The sequence below is a fragment of the Myotis nattereri genome (assembly GCF_964212035.1).
Source record: "Myotis nattereri genome assembly, chromosome: 13".
In the NCBI taxonomy this organism is placed as follows: domain Eukaryota; kingdom Metazoa; phylum Chordata; class Mammalia; order Chiroptera; family Vespertilionidae; genus Myotis; species Myotis nattereri.
Window position 1 is genome coordinate 25787277 of NC_138088.1, and position 21913 is coordinate 25809189.

The window sequence follows — 21913 nt, forward strand, 5'->3', positions numbered from 1 at the left end:
ACAATTTAGATGACCATTTACTAAATGGAAAAATACTCATGGGAAAATTTTGGCTTCTTTTGAGTCAACAAAATGTTAACATGTTGGATGTTTAGTTAGTAATGGCCTGAAGATAGCTTTCTAATCTTTGACATTTGACTTAAATGGGGTCCCATTCTGAAGCTATGACCCATGAGGTGAAGTGTTAATAATCGCTGTTACACTTAGCTTTGAATTAACCTCAACTGGACAGCTTAAGAAAAGGGAATCTCAGGTTCTCAGGCTCAGGCCCTACAACAAAGTTTATATTTCAGTGTGGAGGCCTAGACAATGGCTTATACTTTAAAGTTCCCCATTGAAAATTTGAGCGTCAGTGGTGGAGTAACCTTTGGGAAGCACTGATCTAGACGATTCTAAGATCTCTTTTGAGCTCTAAATGACAAGTCTATAGTTGTTCTGGTATCAGAGAATCTCACAGATAAGTGTCCTTTGGTAACACTGTGATGACAACTTAAGTCCCCAGGCTTTGGATATTATTCATACAGCTTCTGGACTAACTTCAAAACTGAATTCTCACCGAACATCTCACAATTTTATTAGCCAAAATATACTAAAAGAAAAACTTATTCTTCACTTAGGAGATTCAAAAGCTTAAGTGTGGAATGGGAGTGGCAACCTTAAGTGCCTACATGAGGCAAATAAAAAAAGGCGGGGGGGGGGGGGGGTGGAGAGAAGGAAGGAAGGGAGAGAGCGAGGGAAGAAAAAAATCCCACCAATTAGCTTCATCTAGCTTATGGCCTCAGATGAAGATTTCATAGAAAGATGGCTATGGAGATTCCCTGCCTGAGGTGAGATGAAAAAATCCGGAGTGTTCTGAAGAATGGGAGGGACCCAATGCACAATGAGGGAGCTGAAGTGTGAATGGAAATGGAAGGGGAAAGAGCCATCACAGAGATCACCAGTCCTCATGTGGATTTGCTGAAGTGACATGAAACTCATAACCAGATAAAAGGCAGACACCAATCTGGTCTTCCATATCCCTTTATCCCAGCCTCTCTCTACTCTGCTCCACCTTCACACACAGTGAAGGCAGAATAAGTGACAAAGCATAACAGTCTCCAAGATATCCCCCTGCAGCTTGATGAATAACTCTGGGGCCTAGAATCCAAGATCTCTACTCACTGGGCTCCAGCCTTCTCTCATGGTCATTCATCCTGGCCAGCTAGTCACTCATCTTTAGGTGAATTAAACTCTCTATGCCCAACCTTATTCTACCTCCATGTTTTATTTCCCCATTTGATTTTCTCTTCCTGGGAGGCCATGATCTGTCATGTCTAAATTCCATCTATTCTCCAAAATTCTGCTCAACTGTCATCAGAGTAATAAGTTTTCCTTCCCTCATCTCTAAATGAGGAGGTACAGGATCTTTTCTACCATATCTCTTATTGCCACCTCTTATGGATGGTAAGCAACTAGAACTACTGGCCTAGATATGTTTGCATCTCCCAAAATGCCCAACACAATGCCTTGTACACAAAAGACACTCAATAAATGCAGGGTAGGGCAAAAGTAGTTTTACACTATGTGAAACAGAGTTTATTCTTCTGTTATTATTTATTAACTAGAGGCCCGGTGCACAAAAATTTGTGCACTCAGGGGGGGAGGGGGGGCCCCCTCAGCCCGGCCTGTGCCCTCTCGCAGTCTGGGACCCCTCAAGGGATGACCACCTGCTGGCTGAGGCCTGCTCCCTGGGGTATTGGGCCTAAGATGGCAATCAGACATCCCTCTGGCAGCCCGGCAGCCCTCGGGGGATGTCCACTTGCCAGCGGGGAGCAGGCCTAAACTGCAGTCAGACATCCTTAGCGCTGCTGAGGAGACAGGAGAGGCTCCCACCACCACCGCTGTACTGGCAGCCATCAGCCTGGCTTGTGGCTGAGCAGAGCTCCTCCCATGTGAGAGCACCCTGACCACCAGAGGGCAGCTCCTGCATTGAGCATCTGCCCCCTGGTGGTCAGTGTGTGTCATAGTGACCAGTCATTCCCAGTCCTTCTGCTGTTAGGGTCAATTTGCATATTACCCTTTTACTATATAGGATAGAGGCCTGGTGCACAGGTGGGGGCCAGCTGGTTTGCCCTGAAGGGTGTCCCGGATCAGGGTGGGGGTCCCACTTGGGTGCCTGGCCAGCCTGGATGAGGGGATGATGGCTGTTTGCAGCTGGTCACACATCCTTCAGGGTGGGGGTCCCCACTGGGGTGCCTGGCCAGTCTGGGTGAGGGGCTGAGGGCCGTTTTCAGGCTGGCGGGTGACTGAAGCTCCCAACCTCTCCTTTTTTTCTTTTTTTTGTATTCTGGGATTTATTTACCTTCTATGGCTGTCACTGGAACTGAGAGCTGGCTTTAGCTCTGGGGCTCGGCTCCAGCTCTGAGACCTCGGCTGCTGAAAGCAGGTATCTGGGTTTGTTTGGCTTCTATAATTGAAACACTGTTGCAACTCCAGCTCTGGGGCCAGGCTGGCTGAAAGCAGGTTTCTGGGGTTTGTTTAGCTTCTATAATTGCAACATTGTTTCTTAGAGTGCAGCTCAGAGGCCGGCAGCGGCAGGCGGGGAACCTTGGCTTCCTCCATCACTGGAGCAAGCAAGCCTCCTGTTCACTTCAGCTGCCTGGCTGCCGGCCTCCATCTTGGTTGGCAGTTAATTTGCATATCTCACTGATTAGCCAATAAGAAGGGTAGCAAAGTTACAGTTAATTACCATGTTTCTCTATTATTAGATAGGAGGATTACTGTATTATTTTCCATATGAACAACTCTAAACCTACTTTTGCCCCACCCTGTATGTGTTTAGGTGATTTTCTAATTGTGTGATCATTCATTCATTCATTCATTCATCCAACAAAACAATAAGTACTACTTGTTCAAAGAATACTGCAAATGCCCTGAAACTTAGCAGAAATTTCTTTTGTATATTCGACACCAATTGCAGTTTCATGGGAAAAAAGTCCTTGTGAAGATACAGAAGATACAAAAGCAGGAAAAACTGATTCTGTGAAATTTGCTAGCACTCTCCTTATCAGTGAATAACAACAAGTTCCTGGATTTAAAAAGACATTTCATAATATTGTGCAATATCATGTAACTTATCTGTAGTCACAGTTCATAAAAATGTATACTCCTATTCTTAACACAAAAAGTTAGACTTAAAAGTCTAGGCTATGGGGTCGATTCCTAAATTTATGAGACTAACCCTGAATAAGATATCATCTTTTTCACACAGATGAAAGCTATAATTAGCTCAAGATTTTGCAAAACTATGAGTCACAGTGGCAAAGAGTCCATTCTTTGTTCCCTCAACAGATCCAACCAAGTGAAGAAATAACACTGTTTATTTTTACATAGGGCACTTGATAAAACAAGCATTTTAAGTAAATTCATGTCTATGAAATGCACATTTTACATGTAGTTCATATCAGTATTATATTTCCTCACAAACATATATCTGTAGCCCATATATTAACTAAAAATATTACATGCACACCTACCCAAAGAGTTTTTAGTCAGAATTCACAGCAGATATCTCTATAGTAAATACCAGACTATCTGAATCATATAATGTTTGCCATCTTTTCCCGTCCCCAGCTCCTGACATCCAACTATTCAGTTAGTTTGTGGAACAATATGCTGTATCTGGCCAGAAACACTAGTTATTATGTTTGGGTTAAAATGAATTTCATTTTCTTGATTTTGTGTCTCTTACTGTCATTTTACTATGATACAGAGATATCCCAGGTTACTTAGTAAGGAAAGAAACAACAATTTCTTATTCAATTGCAGAAGAAACTGCACAACTTAATCTGATCATTGTGTGGAGGAGAAAATATTTCCAATGACGACATCTTCCTATGTCAACTGATTTTATTACAGATGTCATCTCTGTGTGCTATATTAATGCAGCTCTTTCTTCTTCCTTCAAGATTTTAATCTTAGTTTGCTGCTCTAACATTTTATTGGTTCAAAATACAAGCTATAAAAATCCGTGGCCATCAAATTGTCCCATGAGCTAAAAATAACCCGTTCCTGTCAGTTAGAATTAGCTGATAAAGAGTGTCAGAGCCTGTTCTGAATAAGTCTGATAACTTCCTGTTTATGCGGCACTGACCCTTGTCTAATAAAGCCGCTCTGCCCCAGAATGAGAGGAGATTTGCTGCATTTTATTCCTTAATGGCCAATACTGATTACTTCTGAAAGCCTTTAATACATTTCCCATATTAGACATGAGCAGATGTCAGGTATGTTGCCAAGGGAAATTTCTTTTATGCAATCTTGGCTTGTTGTACAATAATAGCCCTTTCTCAACATGGGAAAAAATTACAGACCCAACTAATTTCCCTGACAGGGGAGAGTTACATATGTTTTCCACTTGTAGCTTTTACGACAAGTTTACAATTTTGCCAAACCTGGAACTAATTGGGACTGTTTCCAAAAGCGGCCCAATAAACCCCCAAAAGTGTAGAGCCATTGGAAAAGGCAGTCAGTGATGGTCTGCTTTCTTATTGTCTCTATTTTGGTCAAAGGGGCGGGGGAGGGGTTTAGATTGCAAAATTATTTCATTTAAGTTGCTTAAACACTTACTGTTTCATATCCTCCCAGTTTTTGAGCAGCTTGAAACATAGTCCAAAGGTTAACTGTTAGAGGGACAATAAGTATTTAGATAAGCATTGCATTAACATATTTCCAAGAAATGTCAATTAAAACATTTTTGTTTTGTTTTGTTTTTCAATGAGAAAGAGAAAAAAAAAAGAAAGAAAAGAAATACTAACGTACCCCAGAGATCTAAGTTCTTAGGAAACAATTTGCCAAAGGGCACTCAATAACAGGATATATTATTACCACTTAAAATATTTCTAAAGAACAGTCACAAATTCGGAAATGGTTCTACTTTTAGGATAAAGGACAACACAGTTTGCGTCCTGTTGCCATCAGCAGATGGAGAGGAGCTAGGTTACAGTGTCCTTGGGGGAACTGTGGGATTTTTCCAGTTTGGGGCTGGTCTGGTTCAACCCTTAGAAAGAAGCCATTGGGTAATAATATATGCTTCCTTCAGATAAAATCTCTTCATAATCTATCAATAACAGCTAAGTTAATATATGATTATCTTTTTAATAGAATGCCTGATGGCAGCACTATATAAAAAACTCATACTGTATTTCACTAACATGTGGTGCCTTGCAGTGAGCAGGAAAAATATTTCCCCCTTGAGGCATCAGTGATACAACAGATCAAAGGGAAGGAAGATACTCCATCACAGAGGAAATGAGTCCACTTAGTCCCCTAACTCGCCTGTACGGTATTGCAAAAATACTTCTTTTAAACAGATTTCTCTTTCCAGGGTTTGCATATGTTTATGTTGTTAAACAACTATGTCAAATCGCTAGCAACCCTGTTCACTTGTACCAGATACTGGGGCTGCTATGGATTTGATTCTTTTACAAGAGGGGAAAATTGGACTTCAAGTCATTCCTTGGTAAGAGAAATAAAAAAATAAAATAAAATCAATTTTAAAAGGCTCTTTGACACAACACGTTCAAGAAGCCTCATTGAACCTTGCACTGTTTCAAAGCTATCAAGAGCCCTGCCTCGGCCTTGATTTAATCTGAACCAATGCATAATGCAACAAAGCTGTTCATAGTACATTAATTTTACTTCTATTTCCAGCAACCAGTTTTCAGACAAACATTGTAATCATTCGTAGTTATATAAGTTTATAATGGCTGCGAGGGTTCTCTTGCAATCAGTGCCAGTTGCTATTAGGTATGTAAATTGTTATGTAAAACATGCAGGTTTGACATTCTTCATCAAAATGACACATGGTTTTAATCTAGGAAGATACTTTGGGAGAAAATACTGTATCAAGCCAGAGGCTCACGCTTCATGTGCCACAAAATCCAGACAGAGGCCAAATATATATTCATTTGTGAAATCAAGGCGGGGTCTGGGTTTCTTCTACTTTTTTATATGGAATTCTGCTCAGCTGTGAGTTCCCTAATCTGCATAAAAACATACTGAGGACGGTTAAACGGACATGTCAAAGTAATTCAAAATTAGGTCCTCGGTTCAAATGTGTTTACTTCTTGTTTCCTCTGAAGTCATCAGGTTTTTGTTATCTCTTAACAAATCTGGGGCTTAGGAAATATGCTTTCTCTTTGTTGTTGTTTTGTCCACCTCTAAATGTCCTCCTTTTAAAAGCGGTCTTTTCACAGGCAACATCTGTGTCTGATAAAGCTACGTCATATTATTATCTCAGAAGAAAGGCGTTGCAAACACTCAAGATTGACAAAACAGAAAATGAGAAACTTTCAACATGTCTATTTCCAGTCATAATCAGTGGATTCAAGCCTATAAATATCTCACTGCAACTGCCCCAGAAGGGAACAATGCAGCGGAAAAAGGAAGGGAAAAAAATTCCTGGCTTGGATGATTTGTAGATTTAGTATAAACAGAGAACATCATCATCCCCAGATTAGGATTTCAACATAATCCTGAGTCAAAAATATTTTTTTCCAAGTCAAAGAATCTGAGCAGTTTTCATATTTCAAAAATGAAAACAAGTATACTTACTCTGTTTAAAACCTAAATAGGGTATTCGCTCTATTGGCGTCTTCCTTTCTTTCATGTATTTATAAAGTGCCACCAGGAAGGCCTGCTCGTCTGCCCTGCACTCTTCACCAATGGCAACCTTTGGTTTTTCTTCATTGGAGACTTTTTTACAGTTATTATGGTTATTCTTCGGCTTGGTCAAGGCAGACCTGGCCTCGCATTTCACCTGGAAGAGGGGGGAAAATGCCACATCAAATCAAGCGCAGCCCCGGACCGTTTACAAAGCTGTAGCGCGTGACATATTTCACTGGGTGGGAAGGGTGAACCAATACATTGCCCTTGCCCTCAAATAGCTTTTTAGAGGCATCACTGAATAAGAATTGTCTTAGACCAGGGGATGGTGAGTTTCTGTCAAGCCAAGCAGTAAATATTGTAGACTTTGGGCCATCACAGCCTCTCTTGAGACTGCTCAACTCTAGTGTGAAAGCAGTCATAGGCAGTATGTAAACAAATGGGTGTGGCTGTGTCCCAATAAAATTTTATTTATAGAAACAGGTGGCCAGTTTTTTCCAGCCTCTTTCAGACTCCTTCCAAGTATGTTGATGTGAAACCAGAAACAGTGTTGGCATCTGGTGGGGCCATTCTCCTGCCTCTTCATATACTTTTCCTAAGGAGCACCATCTGTGAATGTCATTGAACAATCCCTAGCTTCTTCACCCAGAGTCCTACACTCCACACTTTGTATCACAATGAAAGACAAGTCCATCTCTTCATAGGAAACTTATCTTGTTGCTACTCTTTCCAGCAACCTGGGAAGACACATGGATGCCAGCAGACACTGGCATCAGGAACATCAGCCGGTTCTACCCTCAGGAGGACAGGAAAGATCCCACTCTTTAATGAGGGTTTCTTGCTTTTCAGTCGGCCCTGAGACTATAGGAAATAGGAAATGTGAACTTGCCACAAAGAGGAGAGGTCACCTGGAAATGTGAACTTGCTCCATAATGAACAAATAAATGGCGGTGAATGCTCCAGATGTTCTGCCTTCCATACTCTAGGCGAATATGGGACTTGGCACACCGAGAGGCTAACCTAATGTTCCCTCCTCACTGCCATGCTCTACAAGAGGCCTTTGATGGCTGTTAAATATAACGCGAAGTTGCTGAGCTATTTTAATTGTAAAAGGGGGAAGTACAAAGGGTCAAACGTTAAGTTCAAGTGCGCCCGTGGGGAATGTGTACATTCCAATATTCTTTACATCTCCATATCTAACATCGAAGAGAAGAGGGCAAGGGCTGGGGGAATGATATGAATAAAAATGTCCCACTTACTCAACAACGTTTTCCATTTCAGATTTTTGACCTCTCTCTTTTTTCCTCCCTTCAGATTCTCCTTTCCAAGCACTAAGAACAGAAAAGGCTATGCTTATTTATTAAAGGGAAGTGTATCCTTTTAAAAGGTTTTCTCTATGGCTTATTCTCGCAAGTGAACACGGTAGTTTAATATCTTCAGACGAGTCCTGCTAAAAATAAAACTTCCTGCACAACTCATTCAACTGAGCTCCTAGATAAGATTTTAATTTTTAAGGGCCTGTGGAAATGGTATTAAAAATTTTTCCATGGAGAATTTTTACTTAACAGTATTTTCAAACTTCAGTACATTGTAACATTATATATTAAGGGAAACATCCAGTGAAACTTTATGTGATCATCATTTTTTCACTGCCAAATTTTAGATTGCCGAGTCTAAAGTTCTGATGAAATCTATCATTTCAAGGCTTTTTGAAATCGCAAAATTACTCCCATTTTAATCTGTACTGGTCCCAACCTTTTTTGAGTGGCTACTAGGAGCCAGGCTCTTCTAAGCATTTTCTAGGTATTATCTCAATTTTTTTAAAAAATAAGTTTTTTATGATTTCAGAGAGGGATGAATAGGAAGAGAGAGATAGAAACATCAATGATGAGAGAGAATCATTGATTAGCTGCCTCCTGCACACCCCCAACAGGGGATCAAACCTGCAACCTGGAGCATGTGCCCTTGACCAGAATCAAACCCAGGACCCTTCAGTCTGCAGGCTGACACTCTATCAACTGAGCCAAACCGGCCAAGGTGGAATTCTCTCATTTCATGCCCACAACTCTAAGGAGGTGAATTATTATTCTCATCTTAGAGGAAACTGAGGTACAGAGAGGATGAATGACACGTACACAATCACAAGATCCCGTCCCGGTTAGTAAGTGGCAAGTTTGGGATTGGAACCCAGGTAGTCACAACTCTAGGGCTTGCGATTTTAAACACTATACTACTTCACTGACACTCTTATAAAAATATTAAATTGGCAATAAAAACATGATTCCAATGAAAAAGCACATCTTAACGGCTAGGTTTTACAAAACCACAACTTAGAAAGGTGATTTATCAACTGAGCACCTACAATGCGCCAGAGACAGTGCTGGGCTTCATACAGTCTACCTCATGTACACAAGACTCATAAAAGGCTAGTATTTAGCCCCACCTTACAGATGAGGAAACTGGAGCTCAGCTAGGTCCTGTATTGTCATTTGGCTAGCGAGGGGCAGGCTTCTGGGGTTAGAGGTCTCCCTCACTCTAAACTCCAGTCTTGTACAAATAAGAGTAGACATAAGGTTTGCATATAAAACAGTCTGAGCCTTCAACCTGTAGTGATAATGGACCACTTTTCTATATTATTAGGTCAGAAATGCCATTGTTAAGGGAGAAAGAGGTTTATCCCTCAGCGTCTAGATAGCTGCCTAACCTTCTGCCTCACCTGTGCAGAGACACCCAGAAACAGAAGGAAAGCGAGGAGGGGTGCACAAATCAGGCCCAATGCCATTCAGACTCCCTGCTTCACGGAAAAGGCTCCAGGTGAAGCAGCTGCCACCTCCTGAACTCCATCCTGCACCTCAGTTGGTGTCTTCCCAGTTGGTGTCTCCTTGGGAACCAGGTGCTTCCTAAGAAGTGAACAGCGGCTTCCTTTCTCAGACTAGCCCCATACATTTCTTCAGTTAATATAAATGAGCCCTTTCGGGCATTATTCTGTTTCTGGATAGAAACAGCCCAAGTTCTTTTGTACTTTTTTCACATTTATCCAAAACATTCTGAGCATTTTAATCCACTGAAATATTAAAAGAGAGCTAGTCCTTGTGTTGACCTTGAGAAAGCCCACCCTTTTGATGGTAACAGTTAATTACAAGCTCTGTTTCTCCCGACCTGTACGTCTAATACTTGTTGAGCTCACTAAGAGCTTTGGGGTTTCCAAAGTGCTTGAGGAAGTGCTAAGTAAAGAATACACATTTACTGTTTTCAATGAGCCACCACCGATTTGATATTAACCACATCCTTTTGCTGGATGGAGTTATAACTAATCCAGCTTTTAACTGGGACAGTGAGATGTGCTGAACCAGCAGGAAAGAAGCTGGAGTCATTTCAATTCAGTCACTAACGTGCTAGGATACCCTCATTTTCTTCCTCGGGAAACCGGGAGGGGATAAACTGTAGAGGTAGTTCTGAGAACCAAAGGGGATGAAAAAATATGGAAAATAATGAATGCGTCCTATTTGTAAAATGTTGAAAGTATGTTTGTGATGTAAATGAAAGGAGACATTGCTTCCTTTTTATGTCCCTTTTAGGCTATAAACCACCTGTTGTACACGTCTGGCCTTTGGAAAGTGCTTATAAGATGTGAAGTCATTTGCCTTCTATCAGTGGAGTCCTTTCATTAGAGCCCTGGGCTGAGACTTCTCCTGTGTAGGTCACCATATGAACTGGCTCGGGCCCCAGATCTGCTGCTGTAAGATGATCCCAAGGGAAACAGCAGTACTTGAGCTGGACACCTTCACGACATCACCGGAGAACTGGAACCTTTTCCCACATGACTTTTGCTATCTTTGGGAAGCCGTGATCTTCTCAGAGTCTTTTAAAGCTAGTTTTCATGTTTGTGTTGAGAGAGTGCAACCTTTGATGGAGACAGGTAGATGACTTGACTTGTTTTACCAGCCATGCACCCAAGAAACCCAATGGATTCTCACGCTGAGCACGCTGCCAGGTGGAGCTGCAGAAAGCCGTAGTTAGAAATGGTCTATCTGAGAAACTTTTGGGAGGAAAAAGTCACACAGCTCTTGGTCATAAAGCCAAACTAACCGTCACCTGAAATGATGCTCCCAGCTCAGCGAAGGATCGGATGGTCACAGGTTTGTAATCTCTACGGTAGCATTTCATGAGAAAAGACCACTTGATGACACAGATGCCTTTTTAATGGTAGTCCTGGCCCAGATGTGGTTTGTTCATTCTGTAGGGATTTTATATCGGTCTTGTTGGTGCCATCAAATAAGTCCACCATCCTTCACACCTACCAGTCTCTCTTCTATATGAAGAGGTCTTGCATGACCCACTGGAATAGCAGGACTATAATCCAAGGCTCCAAGAAGAGTTGGACATTTAGACCAGTCCCCAGGAGCTGGCTGCAGTGTGATATCCATACATTCACCATCGAAACCAACGATGGAAGGATAATCCTCCTCCAGGTAAAAATTCTGAAAGGCTGCACTGGTGGGAGGTGGGGTAGAAATGGCTTGTAGACCATCATTCCTACGAAGGTTAAGTCAGTGAACATCAAATACAGAGCAGGCTCCTGTTCTCTTTAGTTTTGTGGGTCTTCGTGTGAGTCCTGAGTTGCCTTTCCAGGGAGAGAGATGTTGTAGGGTTGTGCTTTCAGGTCAGTTGTATGAGTATTATAAAACTCCCAGAGGCATCCGTTGGTAGTGTCTCCAAGTGACATGAGAGGGAGCTTCACCCCGCTGGGCTCAGGTATAGGAAATGCCGGGATAAACACATGATGTCATCTTAGAAGTATGGGGCAGGGAGCCAACACAAGACATGTACAAGCTCTGCTGAATGTTACAATCTTAAAGCCTTCTCACTCCATTCTTTATTGTATTGCGAACCACATCACAGGGAATAAACTGTTCCGGCTGACATCCTCAAAGACCATGGAAACCAAAGCCCTAGATAGGCAGCTCCAGGGGCGAGGTGTCCAAATTATTAGAAAATGTCATACTTGGTATTCAGGTGGACCCACTTGCAGATGGTTAAATGAACAGAACAAAAAAATAACTTTAGGGAAAGAAGTTTGTTGTTGTTGTTTTAGCCAGAAAATATATATTTCTCCTGGTTGATCTCTTTGTAACACTTTGCAATCCTGGAAGCATGAAGAAATGATAACAAAGCAGCCTCAGAAATGCCCCATGAAGATAAGATTTACAGAATGTGAATGTTGAGGATTTGTTTCCTTACACTGGGAGGAGGCGTGGAGTACGTGGCAGAAAAACAGGAGATTTTCAACATAGAACTGAATTCATGTTTTTCTACATCAGAATCTTCCAAAGTCGCCAATAATCAAAATGTTCCCACTTCCATAAGCTTAGTCCTTGAATCTGGAAATGTGGTATCAGTTGATATCCAGTCTTCAATTCAGATCCTAAAGGGACTATTGCTACCTTTGGCACAGAAACAACACCTAAATGCAAACACCCCATAAACGGAACCATAGAAATCTGATCCAAACTTACTAAAGTAAAAAAGATAGGTCTGAAAATATGAAGTGGCACTTCACACTTCCTGGTGCTAAATACTTCAGGCTCACACTTTCAAAATTCCTAAGAATGCCAGGGCAAAAATGGGCCTGGGTCCTCAACAAGTAGCCTTGAACTTGGACCTTTATTCTGCATTAAGATATACTGATCTTGTGATATAGAAACCCACACCTGAAACCTATATGATCATGTTGACCAATGTCACCCCAATAAATTTAATTAAAAAAGAGAGATCTTAGAAAACATATAAATGTATGGATGAGTATATGTATACATGTAAACATTTTGCTATGTGTCTTTAATTTTACTCTAAGGTAAGTTAGAGGTGATTTTGAAAAAAAAAATATGGAACTAAAACGATTAATTCTAGCCATTTCTAATTTCATCCTCCATTAATCTCTGCAGCAGATTTAGCTGAACACATTCAGAAAAAGGATGGTTCAGCTGGTCTATTTTTGATACAAGCAGAGTAAACTATGTCATTGTGTCACCTACTATGAAATCTCAGCCTCAATGACGTGGGCGCTTAATCATCTGTCCTTCACCCAACAGGCCAAACTGGGAGGTGGGAAGTCTTTCTGTTGACTAATCAAAATGCTTACCTCCCTCCCCCACCCTCCACCTCCCAAGGCAGGAGAGGTGGTGAGAATAGACATAGCAGAGAGCTGTGAATACCAAAGTTAGATCTGGAATTGCAAAGTGCCACTAAGACACACACAGTAGAGAGATAAAGAGAAAGAGGAAAATAAAACTATGCAGCAAAATGAACACCACGGCGCAAACAACTGTACCTTGACAATGGCTTTGCCATCTGAATTGTTGTTGGAATCTTTCACAGCACTGAATGAATCTCTTCTCTGTGGGCATGATTTCTTTTTGCGTGGTCTGCCTTTAAGATTCGGCGCTGAAAACAAATGGAGAGCAATTGATATACATTTTCATTGGCATGGATTTCCTTAGTCAAAACCCAGCATCTTACTCCAGTGGTCCCCATCACGTGTGCAGACACATGTACGCATCTGTGGTAGCCAGCCCTCATTTAATGCTTCTCTCCCTGAAGGGCTGCACCTTGGAAGACCATGCACGTCTGCACTCCTTTCCCAAAGCTAATCTATTACAGTGTCACATGTCTAATTAATATAAATAAAATGAAGCCCTCAGCTCTAAAGGATGATGAAAGGAAAATGCCTTCCCCCATTGTTAGAAAAGAAACAGGTTGGGCGGACGACAGCCCTGAGCCAGGCTCCAAGATTATTCTTTGTTTTGTTTTGACTCTTTTTCAGAAACCTAAGTGATATGCCAGCCCATGACAGTATCACAGTAATATTATGTTTAAAAACATCCCTCTTCAAATATGGAGACATGAGCATTTTCTCAAATTATACAAATAAGTAGAGAGAAAGAGAGAGCTACAGAGAGAGGTATTTGCAATAACAATCTGAAAAAAAAATATTATTACATGTATTTACTAATAATATTGAGACCAGCCTGTTTCAAATCTGAACAAATCTGGCAGATACATATAACTCAGCATGCTTTTTTCCTTCTCAATATATTTTTTAATGACCATCTTGAGGGTTATTTAAAATAACTTCCAAAGATCACACTGGGGTTAGCCAGATTCCGGGGAGATTATTTATACTTTCTAAAAGCCACAGACAAGATGCAAATCAAAGTTATATTTCAACCTTGATGTTGAGCTCGAATCTCTTTAAGATCCACGCAGAAAGCAGAGGAATAGAGGCTGCTGTTTACTGAGGGCTGAGGGCTGTCCGGCATCAGCTTTCACATTTAACTTCAGCAGTCACCCAAGTCGAACAAAAGTAAAACAAACCAACTAGCCAGCTAGCCCTTGAAGAGTTTCAAACGAATGAATTATACCCCCAAGCAATTCCTTTCAGACCTTCCCAGGTAGGTACCCACACTCTTGATGACTGTGACAATGCCAAATCCGGACAGTTCGAAACCTCTTAATTGCCATGCAGTTAACCAGTGGTTTCAGGACATTTTATATTGTACTCATTTTACAAACACAGTTAATCCCACCAGTTTGATTTTATGCTATGGATGACAGTTGGCTATTCCTAAAACCCCGTAAATAGAGCTGCCTTTACAATCAGGCGAAAGTTTTAAAAAGTGGCTTTGGAGCTCCGGCTCAGAGCCCCCCTCCTCCCAAATCCCCTCTCCCTTCTCTCATTTCCCCAAAACGTTTGTCTGAAAGTACAAACCATCTCCCCCCCTCACCCCCGCAAGCCAGCCTGGAATTACAGAAGGTAAACAAGCCCACAAACACACAAATCAAGCAAAGAGAAAGTAGCGATTACCCATTCCAGTCGACAAACATCTGCCTGAGGATGCCTGGGCTCCCGAAAGCTACAGCATATGCCTGACCGCTCCCGGGCCACGTCCCTGGAAGTCTGGGCTTGACTTGGTGTGGATGTCAGCTTCCCTCCGAATGAGAGCTGCGAGGCTCCGCGCTGGGCTTACTACTCCCCTCCCCCGGCAGCTTCATTACTCATGTAAACACACAGCAGTGACTAGCACCGAGTGTGTGGGATGAGCGCTGAGGACTCCGCTGGAGTTGCCAGACTGGCAGAGAGGGCTAAGCTCTCTCCACCTCCCTGCACGGGATGGTGACTTCATCTGGCCTGTTCTGTGGATCCTGACCTCCCGCTCCCCTGTGGGAGCGTGAGGCCACCTTCCAGGACTGACAGGGTCCTCAGCCTGGAGCCAGGGTGTGGACTCTTGGTTGGAAGACTTGTAGCACAGACGTGTAGCCACAGCTGCCCCGAGGGCTAAGCTTTAATGATCGCTGGGGAAGGACTGTACTTTCAAGTCCCCATATCAAAATAATAGCAGAGCAGAAAGCTGACGAACAAACTTGGGGTAGATGTGAGGCATTTCATTGAAAGAAAACAAAACAAAGTCGCCTCTGTTCTAACACTTGTTACTGTGATCTTTCCTTCCTAACGTTTTGGCAAAAAAAAAAAAAAAGCATTTGAACCTAAAAGGCATTCATTTCCAGAAAAGCTTTCAAATCCCAAAGGCCTTTTGAGATAGAGAGAACTTGCATTGAACAGGCTGTTTTAAATAAAGACAAAGGTTCCGGGAACGACAATAAGTCATCCCCAAATCGGGTCTGTTTTCTCCATTCTTTGAGCTGTTTTCAGAACCGGAGAAGCACATGTCCTTCCCCAGCAGATTCTGAGAATTACAAATTTAGAACACACGGGCACCTAATATTCTGGTCACACAAACTTCAAACTCTACATGGGATTTGGTCAAGAGAAAAAAGCCTCTTGTTCCTCGGAAGGCAAGTACATTGATATTTCAGGTATGTTGGCTAAATCCCACCAATCACTCAAGTCTCAAACTCAAATTCCTCTTTGAGCCTGCCCTCTGGACTCCTTGTCTGACCTTCTCTTATTCTGGGTATCACTTTCCACATTATTCTTTGTATTTTAGCTGTGTTTTATGGCTTCTTATTATACTACATTGAGAGTCCTTAAGGACAGGACCAGGTCAGACCCCTCTCTCATCTGGCCCAGCAGACATCCAGGAGGCGGCATTGCATAATATGAATTTGTTGAATGAATGAGGGACTGATGGAAATAGAGATAGATGCCCATATATCTCCTTTGTGTCTTCATGAGCGGGGCCTGCTCTCCTGACCACGTGTATACCCGTCACCCTGGACACCTGTAAAACTGTGTTCACCTTTAGTACTGACCCTTGAGCTCTGGGGACATAAACCAGCAATTTGAGTTTGCTGTGGGAATTGAGACACAAACCCTGCAGCCTTTAGTTCCCCATTACGGTTAAGCCGAAATGCCTGGCCTCCTGCGGGGGCCAGAATCTTGTCCCACATGCAGTGAGCAAATGCCCCGAGGAGCAGATGATTAAAATCCAAGCTCCCATAGTGCAGTTCGAGACCTTTTAGATCCATAGAACCCAAGTGATGCTTTGAGACTGGGCGGCTGGCTTTTGGGGAGACCAAAATTTTTAGCCCCTAATGTTACATTTATTTTCCTCCAGGGTCAAGAAAAGAAATCACTTGCTAGATAAACGAATAAAAATAAGTGCTTTATGGTTTAACAGTAGTCAGGGGTCAGGTGGAGAAAACAGCCCCACCTGGTCCCAGCTGCCCTGGACCAACTTAAGCCCCATCAACAGCTAAGGGCTACATACCTACTGAGAGAATCTAAATCCTAGACTCCAGAATAACACCAGCTCCAGTACTTTAGAGGAGACCAGCAAAGCCATTCTGGGAAGCAGGCAGTACACTTACCAATGCATAACTGGCTGGAACAGTGAATGCACAAGTTACTTTTCCATGTGTATCTAATCTACTAGCCATCCCTGGCCTGGCTCACTCACACAGTTCAGGCAATGCTCTTTGCATGATTGTTTTTAATATCATACATTAACAATAATAAGAGCTGATCCTTACGGACCATGCACTTTCTCTGTACCAGCCAGAACTTTGCATACAATAACTCATTTACAACTCACAGCAAACCCACAGAAAGTGCGATTATGAATCCCATTTTACAGACCTGGAAACTGAGCTAGCGTTGAAATTACTTGTTTTAGGTTATCCAGTGGGTTTCTGGTAACAGGAAGATTCCAGACCAAGCACCTGGACTTTATCCAGAGCCTCTGCTTTAAGTTATTCTCTCTAATAGATGGACACACACACACACACACACTCACTCTGTCTCACCATGAGGTATTTATATTAATAACTTGGGTTGGTAGTCACCAGGGAGTGAAAACACTCCCTAATGCCACAGATCGGCCCCGTCTCAAGCAACAAACAGCACCCTACAGACTTGACAACAAGCAGGGACCCCCACCGGTGGGTCCTGACTCAGCAGTAGGTGACAAGACTTCCACCAAAGTCACAGAGTTCTAATAAAACTGAGAGAGCCATGCACATGACCCCTTGCAGTGGCCCGCTGACTCTCCTGCCCAATCCCTGAAAGATCTCTGTGGCTATTTTAAAAAACCTTTCCTCTATGACTGCCCATCTGTTCCTCTTCCTCAGTGCCACGAAATTAACAAGTATTCACCTTTGGGAAGTCACTGCTATTTCTATAGGTGTTAATCCAAGGAGAATCAGCGACCACCGGGGGCTCCAAGCTACTTTGACATCTAACCCTTGTGTTATGTTTTGTTATTTCCCTTTTTTAAACTCCCTCACATATTAAAGACTTATAGTCTCTTTTTAAAAAGACAATATAGCAAAACAAGCTTTGGGGTGTGTTTTTTTCTTAGCGGCTAGAACTGAGTCCCAGTCATTCACTTCTATATTTGCTTTACCATGGGTTCTGACAAGTTCTGTGTCAGCGCAGGTGTGGGAAACTTTCATCTCAACCCCAACTCCTGCAATAATAATAATAAAACAAAAGGAAATGTAACCAGTTACTGGCAAAGTAAATTGCTTTTGGCTTCAGTGTTCCTGTTTTTTTTTTTAAACTGTGTTCTTCCTGTCATGACCGTCTATTTTTTTAAATAACATTTATGCTCTTGGAAATACCACGAAGATAAACTACTATAAAAGCTGGATTGACTCATCAGTTAACAACTCTCTCTCCTCATTTTGCAGAGAGGATTTTGTTGCCAACACAGCTACATATTCTCTCGAGAAATTCTTTGTGAGCTTCCACTCAGAGAAAGGACTTGCTTGTTGGTGGGGATTGGAATTAGGAGAATGGAAAAGCAGGCATCATTTTCCTAAGAGTTTGACCCCCAGGGTCAATGTCTAGAGGAAGTCGGCAGAGCGTTAACTCATTTGATTTGCCTGGTGTGTGTGTGTGTGTGTGTGTGTGTGTGTGTGTGTGTGTGTGTGTTTTAAACACTAAGCACAAGCCAGAAAACTAAACTCCATGGATTTGAAGTATTAGGGACTGACAAACCTTGTTCTATGTATAGTATGCATTACTGATAATGCTTTGCATTTCTGTAATGCCTTTCCTCTGAGGATATCAATTCTCTGAAACATTTTCTTTATAGACAATAATCTTAAAATACTCTGGCAAGTTTCAGCATGGAGCACTGCTCTTTCTGGAAACACACACACACACACACACACACACACACACACACAAAAAAAAAAAAACCAAACAAACCCAAAACCCTACCCTAATTTAGTTATCATTTACTGTGTTCTATTTCCATTGTTTCCCTTTTGACTGTTTAGAAACTTCCTCTTTCACTACAACAAAAATAGGGTGAGTGTTTTTAAAGTTATTAACGTATGAATAAAAGATTAGAAACCAAGAATGGCAGAAAGCTTGATCAAAGCCACTCCTGAAATTTATGGGTGTAATAAAAGAAAGGCATTTCACAGATAATCTCTTACAGAATTTCAGTTTTCAAATACTTGGGAGGAGAAAAAGAAAAGAAAAACAGAAGCTCTCAGCCCTCATTTTGGCTTTAACTTAAAGACAACATTTCTACTTTAAGAATTCATAAATGAGCTCCTGAAGTTTTTATTTTAAATCCACAGTTTACTCAATATACTCACTAGGCCACACCTCCCAGAGCTGCTGGGACTTACCAGCTGTTCATTGGCTGAGTCTTTCCATGAAGTTACAAAGCATTAATGACATAAAGACTGAAGAATATCAAGTTTACTTTTATTCTGTTTTTCTATAAACAGCCTTTTATACCCAAGAGAAATGTTTGGGAAGCAACTGTATTATCTGGGATATGAACACACAGGGCCATTATCAAGCACAACTCATCTTGGAGAACACTCTAACCTAAATAATGAATGTAAAGCAATAGGCACATTTAAAATAAAACACATTATGTTACATCATTTTCTGTAATTGTTCTGACAGCTCCATTTTTAAGGGTAATTTTTTTTCTCAAATAAAAGCACTAAAAAGACGAGTTTAGAGTTATGAACTGAAACGAGAGCCCAACTCAAATGCCCCTACTCTCAGGTGCCACCAAGAGCACACAGCCCTGAACAATGATCATGTCTGGCCACTCTGGATGTCATGGCCGCTTTGCGTGTCCAAGTTTACTTTCGCCCAAGCCCTGCCCCGGCGTTGCTTGGACCACAGTTCTTGCTAACTACCACCTATTATTTCCAGTGGACTCCGCTCTCAAGGAATCCAGGTCCCCTTCTACCTCCTGTGGAAGTGTGAGCAGTTGTGTTGGTAGAAAGAGGTTGGAAAAAACACACGAAACAGGCTGTGTCTGAGGTCCAGTCACGTTGGCTATTTGTCAACTACGCTGAGATCCCCAAAAGTCACTAATGAGAGTGGAATGTGTGACTACATTTGTCATACCTGGATTGCCCGGGCAGCTTAAGTCCAAAACAGCAGTGGACTTCATTGACTGCTGAACAAACCATGTAAGTAAACATGCTTGTAATCCTTTCCAAACCATGCCCAGTCTTACTCACGCCTGTTTCCTACAGGAGAATGCTGAGCCATTGTTAATGCTCCTGTTCAAAATTTTAGTAATTTTATAGGCATGTGATTTGCATAGCTATTTCCTGACCCGCCTTCCTTCTGCCCTGGAGGTCTTCATTTCTCAGAAACACTTAAAAATACAGATATGACTTCTCCCCCTTCCCCCACCCTATAAATGGAATGCGACTTGTTAGCTCATCTGCACTGCTAATTGGTTGGAAAGCATGTGACTCCTTGTATTCTTGCCATTAAAACACAAACAAACCTCTTTTCTAGTTAGGCTTTACCAGCTGTGATGGGCGGATTTCTCTCTTTATTTCATCTTTGTGTCTTGAGGAGAGAGAGATTTAAACGACCAAATGTTATTGTATATTATTCTGAAATATGTGGTGAATTCCAAAGGAATGCAGAAATGTCCTAGAAATAGGCTTGCCCACAAGGGCACTGGCAAAGAAGAGGGGGATTGTAGACACTTTTCACTGCTGCTTAGGGAATAAGGGGGAAATCTGGGAGCTAAATCTAGGTGGAGAGGAGAGAGCCTGGGTTTTCAGAAGACTGACTCTGAAAGAATTCTGGAACAGAAATCCATGCCAGATCAGTCCAACTCTCACCTTCCTGATCTATTGTGGCTAGCCCTAAAATACCCCCGGGAGCCATCCTCAGTGAAAGGGCCCCTCCTGGACCTGTAAGGGGATGGATGAGGTGGCTCGGGCTGTTTGCAAAGAATTCTTTATCTTCGGGGTAATGGGGTCTATCTGCCATGGCATCAGGAGCCTGTGGGAAGACTCTTTGGCCTTAGAATTCCAAATATTATGTAAAGAGCCATCAGGGCGGGCGGAGTGGATACCTGAGGGCTTACTTAAGCTTGGTCCTTAGGGTACAGGTGACAGCGCTGTCTAGGTGTTCATAATGCACACAGAGGGTCTGATTTCCTTCCCCTGCTGCAAGGTCTTGTCATGAAGTCACAATCGCAATAACAAAAAAATGGTTCAGCTGGTGTGGCTCAGTGGTTGAGCGTCAACCTATGAACCAGGAGGTCAGGGCACATGCCCAGGTTGTGGGATGTGCAGAAAGCAGACGATCAATGACTGTCTCTCATCATTGTTGTTTCTATCTTTCTCTCCCTCTCCCTTCCTCTCTGAAATCAATAAAAATGTATTTTAAAAATCCTATATAATAAAAGGCTAATAGGCAAATTGTCCCCTTGGGAGTTCGACTGACTGGGAGTTTGACCACTTGCTATGACATGTGCTGACCACCAGCGTGTGGCACAGAATGAAGGAAGGCCCGGCCGGCAGCCGGAAATCCCCAATTGGCCCTGATCGCCGGCCAGGTCTAGGGACCCTACCCATGCACAGATTTCATGCACTGGGCCTCTAGTATAAAAATAAAATAAAAATGCATAGTGGCTCAAATGTCCACTTTCACATCTTCAGGGCAACTCGTTTCTGCTACTGTTCTTCCCAGATGCTGGGACCCACAAGCCATTTCCAGGCCCAGGCCCCAGGCTCCTCCTTAATAGAGAAGATCACGCCAGCCTTTGAGAAAACAACTGTGTGAAAGCAATTGCAATTAGAATGGGTGTGTTGTTTCACTATGTACTTTTTCTTAAGATTTCAAAATAACTCGTTTCCATTTTTTGAGAACTATTCAATAAACACAGATTTAGTCTTTCTTAGTATGACTGCCTATAATAAGAATAGAATATTAATTTAAGATACTTGTCTTTTTTAAGGCTATTTAAGGATCTGTCCTAGAAATGCTCTTTAAGGACATTTTGATTTTTGTAATTTATAAAGTTTATAAAAATAGGACCTTCAAAACATAGAGAATTAATTTTTGTCTCCTCCTCCCTCTCCCCCTCTCTCTCCCTCTCTGCTTTGTCACAATCAATAGACCTGCTCATTCTAGTCTTTGATTGATATGTTCTGTGGTGTTACTATTGAACATGACAGAACAAAAATGAAAGCTACATTTTTGTATTGAACAGCCTGGCAAGGAGCACTAAATTTCAGTACAGTTTTTAAACTCATATATAAACAGAACATTCTTGTTCGGCCATTTCTCCAGGTTTGGAAATGAGATACTCCATTTTCAACATTGAGGATAATTGATTTGCTACATCTCTTAAAAAAAAAAAAATTCCCTACTTGGAAATAAATAAAAGAGATTCTGTGTGTCTGTGTGTTTGTGTGTGCCTGTGCATACGTGTGTGTGTGCCTGCGCATACGTGTGTGTGTGCCTGTGCATACGTGTGTGTGCCTGTGCATACGTGTGTGCGTGTGCCTGTGCATACGTGTG

The 21913-nt window shown here is 42.0% G+C and overlaps 1 protein-coding gene across 5 annotated transcripts in view; it reads right to left on the reverse strand.

Annotated features, from left to right (window-relative positions):
* Positions 1 to 21913, reverse strand: part of ARID5B (AT-rich interaction domain 5B) — a 175338-nt gene that overhangs the window by 27597 nt on the left and 125828 nt on the right. For 3 of the 5 annotated variants that reach the window (XM_081104887.1, XM_081104888.1, XM_081104886.1), the window contains 3 exons: positions 12974 to 13086; positions 6592 to 6796; positions 4606 to 4658 (listed from right to left, as the gene is read on the reverse strand). In XM_081104887.1, the coding sequence (XP_080961013.1) occupies positions 4606 to 4658; positions 6592 to 6796; positions 12974 to 13086 (371 nt within the window). Of the gene's footprint in view, positions 1 to 4605; positions 4659 to 6591; positions 6797 to 12973; positions 13087 to 14506; positions 15164 to 21913 lie in introns of those variants that run through there. The other 2 variants (XM_081104890.1, XM_081104889.1) reach the window with 2 other exon arrangements.